The 6,841-nt window shown below is 63.8% G+C and overlaps 2 protein-coding genes across 2 annotated transcripts in view; both read right to left on the bottom strand.

Moving 5' to 3' along the window:
• The window catches only part of USP19 (ubiquitin specific peptidase 19), a gene marked incomplete at its 5' end in the record, with an annotated part of 12,767 nt that extends 5,931 nt beyond the window's left edge, over positions 1-6,836 (bottom strand). Inside the window, 17 exons of the mRNA XM_019504592.1 lie at positions 208-326; positions 591-731; positions 1,076-1,177; positions 1,351-1,461; positions 1,729-1,839; positions 1,919-2,077; positions 2,265-2,398; positions 2,503-2,701; positions 2,858-3,072; positions 3,423-3,538; positions 3,979-4,050; positions 4,157-4,313; positions 4,563-4,827; positions 5,071-5,478; positions 5,718-5,851; positions 6,073-6,201; positions 6,770-6,836. Of these exons, the coding sequence (XP_019360137.1) occupies positions 208-326; positions 591-731; positions 1,076-1,177; positions 1,351-1,461; positions 1,729-1,839; positions 1,919-2,077; positions 2,265-2,398; positions 2,503-2,701; positions 2,858-3,072; positions 3,423-3,538; positions 3,979-4,050; positions 4,157-4,313; positions 4,563-4,827; positions 5,071-5,478; positions 5,718-5,851; positions 6,073-6,201; positions 6,770-6,836 (2,639 nt within the window). The remainder of the gene's footprint in view (positions 1-207; positions 327-590; positions 732-1,075; positions 1,178-1,350; positions 1,462-1,728; positions 1,840-1,918; positions 2,078-2,264; positions 2,399-2,502; positions 2,702-2,857; positions 3,073-3,422; positions 3,539-3,978; positions 4,051-4,156; positions 4,314-4,562; positions 4,828-5,070; positions 5,479-5,717; positions 5,852-6,072; positions 6,202-6,769) is intronic.
• The window catches only part of LOC109289024 (sodium- and chloride-dependent creatine transporter 1-like), a 22,302-nt gene that overhangs the window by 11,829 nt on the left and 3,632 nt on the right, over positions 1-6,841 (bottom strand). The gene's annotated exons all lie outside the window — the stretch shown is intronic.

Consider the following 6,841-nt stretch of genomic DNA (forward strand, 5'->3'; position numbering starts at 1 on the left):
CTCCCCCACCCCCACCTGCCCTCCTGCCCCCCGATTCCTGCTGGGGCACCCTGGGGCTTTCCTTTGCCCTTTTCCTGCTAGACTGGGCCTGCCCCAGCTAAAGGGTAACCGTAAGCTACCCAGTTACGGCTGCACTTAGTGGTTAATAAATTGTTGAACCTTTTATCTCTCCACCCCCAACACTGCCAGAACAGGTACCCAACTCACACGTTGCAGTAGCCCACACGGTAGCATCTTGTGCAGCGCCGCAGCTTCTCGTCCTCTGACTGCTGTTTCTTCTGGCAGGCCGCACACTTGGAGATGGGCACACTGGGCACCTGGGGGCGCTGGGGGAGACAGCAGGCATTGGGGGGGCAGGCCAGGCCCTATACAACAGCCCTGCCCCACCCCCCGGGGGGCATGGCAGGGCAGGCCCCAACATGCAGGAAGGGAGAAGGGCTAGCAGATGGAGAGTAGCTTCTGTGAGGTTGACTGGGCAGCCTGGGGGGCTCCTGGTTACTGGCATGGCCCATCTCCCAGGCAAGGGGAGGCATTAGTGCTTTTTCAGGGAGCTCCTGCCCCTGTGACCCTGATCCCCTTGTGCCCCATACCTGCTGGACCTGCAGCACCACCACACGTTCCTTGGCCAGCTCTGGGGACAGCACCTCAAAGCAGAGCAGCAGGTCCGTGGGGGACACGGTGTCCAGGGAATGGGAAGGCAGGAACATGCGATGGAAGCGGTTCTTGATCACCTACAGGGGAGCAGGTGTGAGCCTTGCCTAGCACGCCCCCTCCATGCACAAGGCACGGTCCATTCTCACCACCACACAGCACAGCCTGCCCCTCCCCTGCCACCAGTACCCTACGGTGGCAGAGGCCCTGAGGCAAAATGGAAGGCAAGCAGGGCACCCCGCCCAGCATGGTCAACCCTGCTGTAACCACTGCAGCTTGTCTCCCTGCACGAGGGGAACTACTAAGGCCATGCTGCACCCAAGGCACTACTTGGCTGTGCTGACAGGAAGCTGCCTGGGGTGTGCCTGCAGTGCCTGGCACCAGGCTCAGTGCATGGCACAGAGCCCCAAAGGCTGCTGCTCACCTCCGCCAAGCGCAGGTTCTCTGACTTCACGTGTACGCTGTGGGCCACCGACTGTAGCACCTCCAAGGCGCTGGAGTTCTCTTTGCTGATGCTCACGAGGAACTGCCACAAGAAAGGCCACGTCAGCCAGTCCCATGGGGCCAGGCCTTTCCTGGCAGCCTAGGTCTGCACACGTGACACTGGCTGTCAGGGTGGCTCGACAAGCCCAGCTTGGCCCAGTCACTTATCTGGATGGGAATGGCAACAGCTTCTGGCACTGGGGAGGCTCCTCCTACCTTGATGGGCTTCTTGTGCGGCTCCTTGGCGAAGAAGTAGACTGTCAGGACCTTCTGCTTCTGCGGCAGTGGCACCGGCAGGTATAGGAAAGGATCAAAGGTAATAGACACCTGCATGCAGAGACAAAAAATCAGGCCTCACATGCCAAGATCTCAGGGGCAGAGAGAGAGAGCAAGCAGAGCACAACTCCGGGGCCCAGGGCACAGCTCTACCCAGGGCAGGCAGGACAGCTGGGCAGGGGCAGGAAAAGGAGTCCTGGCTCCCTCCACGTGGTAGCTGGTGGGTGAAGGGAAGGTGGACACAGAGGGTCACAGCTGGGGCCCTTGCACTGCGCAACGGGTACCTGTGAGCATGGGCTTGGCCCACTCCTGCCCTACCTTGGAGCACACAGGGCACACCAGCTTGGACTTGTACTGGCCCTGGAACAAGTCCACAATGAAGGAGTCATTGCGCATCTTGTGCCGCTGCCATGCCTCCTCAGCCACAACCTGCACAGGAAGAGAAGGGAGTTCAGTCCGGCACCAGGTGCCCCCTGGGGCAGGGCTGGGCTGGGGGCAGGGCACTCACCTCATCAGGCCGCCCATCTGAGTCCACCGTCTCTGTATAGGGCTTGTTCTGGATGCGGTTCAGGTCCTCGTGCAGCCCATCCAGCAGGAAAGCCATGAACTCCTGTGCATCATGCTGGGCATAGCCCGTGAACTGGCTGGCCTTGCTGGCCACGATTGCCTGTGGGCAGACAAGGTCACGATCATGGTCACAGGCAGGGACCTCACCCCGATACGCCAGGTGCCCTCACCACGCTGGACTCGGGCCTGTGCCAGGGCGGAGAGCGCTGGCTGCTAGGGGCAGCAGGAGATGGGGTCACTACTGCAGCCCAGCAGATGACTGGTGCTGCCAGTAGCACAGGCCTCACCTTCAGCTTCGAGGGCTGGAAGGCATGGTGCGTGCCCTTCCAGAGCGCCCGCAGCAGCACGGCAAAGCCGATGGCCAGGCGCCCACCCGTGCCCAGTGGGTTGTTGTAATTGATCTCAGACTCGAAGGAGCAATCTGCCGTAGAAGTCAGCGAGAAGGGGGTGAGGATGAGGGGAGGGAGGGAGGGAGGAAGGCAGCACCACCTGTGTCCCCACCTGCAGCCCCAGAGCCCCACTCACCATGGAAGTAATCCCGCAGCTCCCGCGTGTTGGACAGGGACTGGATGACACTATTCATAAAGCAGGTGTTGCCCAGGTTGACCAGCCCTGTAAAGCCAGGCAGACACACCTTCTTCTCCTCCTCCTCCTCCTCTTCCTCCACGCTCTCGCTGCTCACTGGGCTGTGTGTCATTGGAGGCACCATACACGTCGGCTTGGGCTGTAACCCGGCAGGGAGACATGGACAGGTGTCAGAGGTTTCACTCCCAGTGCAGGGACCTGGAGCCATGACCATCTCTCCTGCAGCCAGTGCCGCCCACCCCAAGAGCACCCCATAGCCCACAGAGTGGCAGGGGCCAACCCCGCAAGTGCTCACTGAGGGGACGTGTGGCTCTGGCTTCACGGCCACGTGTTCAGCAGTGGTGCGGGTGGCGATGCCGTCCAGGCCACTGTCCTCCACCCGCGGCTTCTCCTTCTCGCCTGCCCGGGCCTCCTCCTTGGCGGACAGTGGGAGCTGGTTGCTTCCTGGCTGACTCTTGTCCAGGGGGCTAGGGCCTGTTGGCATGGCCACCTTTGCACCACCCACTGCACCTTAAACAGGGGGAAGAGGTGGGCCTGTGGTTAGCAGCACAGTGTGTATGGAGGCTGGTGTGGGGCCCGGGGCCACCATCACGCTGAGGCACTGCAGCACGCCCCATGTGCTAAGCCAGGCAGCTGCAGCTCCCCATCCCAAGCTCACCAAATCCCTCAAGCCCCCCCTGCAGCCCAGCAGCCTGCTTCCAGGTCCACATCCCCTACCAGTGCTACATGGGCTGCAGCAGCCCCTGCCCAACCCCAGCAGCTGCACCCCAGTGCCCAGCTGGAGACTGCAGAGCACCAGCTTTGCCCTGCAGAGGTTGCACCATGTGCAGGGGGTGCTAAGGGGAAGCCGGGGTGCAGACCTCGTGTGGCAGGAGCCTCCAGCCCACCCCAGCGCTGGCTCTGGCGCTTCTTCAGGCAGATATTGATGCGGGAGATGGTGAAGTTGTAGGTGCACTGCTCTGGCTCGATAAGGTTCCTGAACAACACCAGAGATGCCTCAGGGGTTGGGGTCTGGAGACCCCAGCTCCCCCCAGCCAGGCCTGGGTCTCAAACACAGCTCTCCTGGCTGGGAGAGCCCCAGCACCACAGCCCCTGGTTGAAAGCATGAAAGGGGCCCAGCAGATAGGAGGCAGCATTCTGCCTGGACACCACACCCCCCTGCCCATCCCCACGCCGTGCCTCCCACTGAGAGTGCTGGGACTCTGCAGCTAGAGCCATAGCCTGCTAGCACAGGGTGCCTGCCTCACCCAGTGCCCCATGGCCCAGAGCTGGGCATTAGGACCATCTGAGCTGCACTTAGGTGCCCTTCCAAGACACCACTGACAAGACCTTCAGGAGGCCAGAGGCAGTGTGGGTGGCTAGCCCCAGCTGAGCATGGCCTCAGGGAGTGTGGGATGCTGTGGGCAGTCACTGTACCTGAGTTTCACCTGCCACCGAAACACTGTGTGGGAGTTGCAGCCAGGGTGAAGGCGCAGGAAATTTGTGTCACTACAGGCAGAACAAATGGGACCAGAGTAAGGGCTGTGGCCCCCAGTCAGGCACATACGGCAGCCCCAGCCCTGGAGCCTGCCAGCCACCGCCCTACCAGCCGTACCTGGTCTGAAACACCAGCGTGAAGTCCTGCTCCCGAAACAGCACCTTGGAGCTCTCCTTGTGGATCTCCTTCACATAGACGTGCACCACCACCAGGTCATTCCCCTTCTCATACGAGTCGTTCTTCACAAACGTCAGGCTCACAATTGGCTCTGGTTCTGGGGAGTGCAAACACAGGTCAGGGGCGGCAGGGGTATCTCAGCCCCACCCCCGGGAGCCCCATGAGGAGTGGTTGTTGGCCACCCAGGGAGCCAGAGCGGGCTGCCCAGCCACAGACCAGAGCCACTGGGCTCCCAGGCCAGGCTGCAAGGACTTCTGCAGCATGTGCTTGGTGACCTTTCACTGGGGTCACTCGGGATCCAAGCACCCAGGTAAGCCTGGGCTCTGATGAAACTCCTCGCACCTACCATCCACGGTGGCTTCCAGAGCTGCCTCATCCTTGGACCAGTCCCTCTTGTCGTTGTCTCTGCTCAGAAGCAGGGGAACAGCGATGACTGGGGCTGCCTTTGGGCCCTCACCTGGGGCTGGTGCGCACTCCCAGCCCCGGGCAGCTTCAGCTGGGGGCAGGACTCTCTTCTCTAGGCAGGCGGTGCCAGGAAGGGGGAACGTCTCTGAGGGGTCCACAAGCAGCTGCATCTCCACAGGCATGGGCTCCTTCTCCAGCAGCTCCACCTGGCAGCATGGGGGCACGTGGTGAAGCATGGCTGGCTCGTGGGTTCCCGTCTCCCCACTCCCCTCCAGACCGCAGGCGACAAACCCTCTGCAAACAGCTCTGCCCAGCCGCCAGCTCTCCCCTCCCCTGCCCCAGATGGGCTGACTCCCAGAACCACTGAACGTTGGGGGCACCCACAGGACAGGTGGAAAGCAGCAACTCACCCCACCTACCAGGGGCTGTTCAGGATCCCTCCCCATTACCTTCTCCAGGAGCAGGCTGGGGTCTGTGGCAGGTGAAGGGGCCTCGCTTTGGCCAGCCCCGCCATTGCGCCGGCTGCCTACTTTCCCACCATGCCCCTCACCGGACTCCGGGCCCCCCACGACCCTGGCATTAGGTTCCTCCTCAGATAGTGCCGCCTTGAGGTACACGGCCCGCTTCGCGCTGGGACCACTCAGCAGCCCGGGGCTCAGGGGGGTCCGGCCCACCAGGGCCTCGCTCCTGCCTGGAGCTCGCTTGGGGTTGGAGGAGTCCCGCTTAGCCCGGGGTGGCTCCAGGCTGCCGTCCACCTGGGGCTCCGCGGGGGCCACCTCAGCAGGAGCCTTTTCCTTGCCGTTCTCCCAGCATGCTGTGCCCCACACTGGATCCTTGGGCCCGTCCTTCCGCCTCTTCTGTGGAAGGCAGAGGTGCGGTGGGGACACTGCCTAGCCCAGCGCTGGCCAGTTCTGCCCATGCCTACATCCCTGGGCACCACCTGCCCACCAGAGGCTCCCAAGGCACCAGGCAGGTCACTGCCCACTCTGAAGCACTGAGATGGCGTGGGGGCTTCTCCCGCTTCCCAGCTAGCTCCTGTGGGAACAGGGCTGCCCAGTCCCACCCTGCCCAGCCCCACGGATGCCCCCAGCCTTACCAGCAGCGAGGCCCAGGTGTGCAGCGGGATCTTCTTCTGCAGCACCAGCTGGAGGAAGTTGCCCTTCTTGTGCTGCACACGGCTACAGGAACTTTCGATCTCCTCGTAGAACTGGCAGCTCCACTGCCGCCCGTCTGCAGAAATAGGGACGTGATGGTCCTGCCATGGCTGGCACCCGCTGAGGAGCCTTGTTCTCACCCTCCCTTGGCCCTGGGCAGTCCTGTCACACCCGTGACCCCCCCTGCCCGCACCACGTGCCCTGAGCCGCTTGTTCAGACGCAACCAGTGGAGCACGTGGAAGACCCCATCACACCACGTGCTCGCGGCCCGCGCTCTGGCCAGCCATGGCCCACACCTGGCAGCTTGACGATGCAGTCAGTGTCTGTGAACACCGTCTCCACATCCTCCACCTTCAGGGCGCTGCTGCCCAAGCTCAGCTTGATGATGATCTCATCTGCATTCTGCTTCCAGTCCAGCAGCAGCTCTGCGAGGAGAAGGGAGTCATCATCCTCGCCTCCCTGTGCAGAGGATCCCTGCCCCTCGCGCAGAGCAGCACAGGAGGCAGGGAAAGTGCGGGATGGGAAATGAAGGGAGTCGCAGGGGAGCTGGAGGAAGCGCAGACCCCAGGGAGCGCTCCCAGCTGCAAGGCCACTCTGCTCTGGGGGAGGGGCGCTGCCTCCCTGACCCCGCAGAGCCCTCATGAGCGCAGAGCCAGGTGGCCAGCGGCCAGGGCCCCGCACGAGATGGTGGGCGGCGCCAGGCCGGACACGCTGGTGGGGAGGCCCCACGGACACCACCCGGCAGGTGCTGCCTGCAGCCGCCAGCCCCCGGGGAGAGCACTGGCCTGCGTGTCCGTGGGCAGCCGAGAGCAGGGGCCGCGCCGTTACCAAGCGTCTCCGCCGGCCGGAAGCCAGCTCGGCACGGCCCCGGCTGGAGGCGCCGCCCGCGGGCTCGGCTCAGGGCGCGGAGACAGGTGCAGGGCAGCGCGGGCGGGGCGGTGCTCAGCCCGCGGGAAGGGGCCAGGCCCGGGGGTGGGCGGCCCGGCCGCTCACCGTCGCGGCTCTCCTGGTTGGCGCGGTCCTTCTGCCGCTTCTTGCAGGCGGCGTCGTCCGCACCCCTCGCCC

This window comes from Gavialis gangeticus, unplaced genomic scaffold (genome assembly GCF_001723915.1).
Source record: "Gavialis gangeticus isolate Ggan-Ray unplaced genomic scaffold, GavGan_comp1, whole genome shotgun sequence".
NCBI lineage: Eukaryota > Metazoa > Chordata > Crocodylia > Gavialidae > Gavialis > Gavialis gangeticus.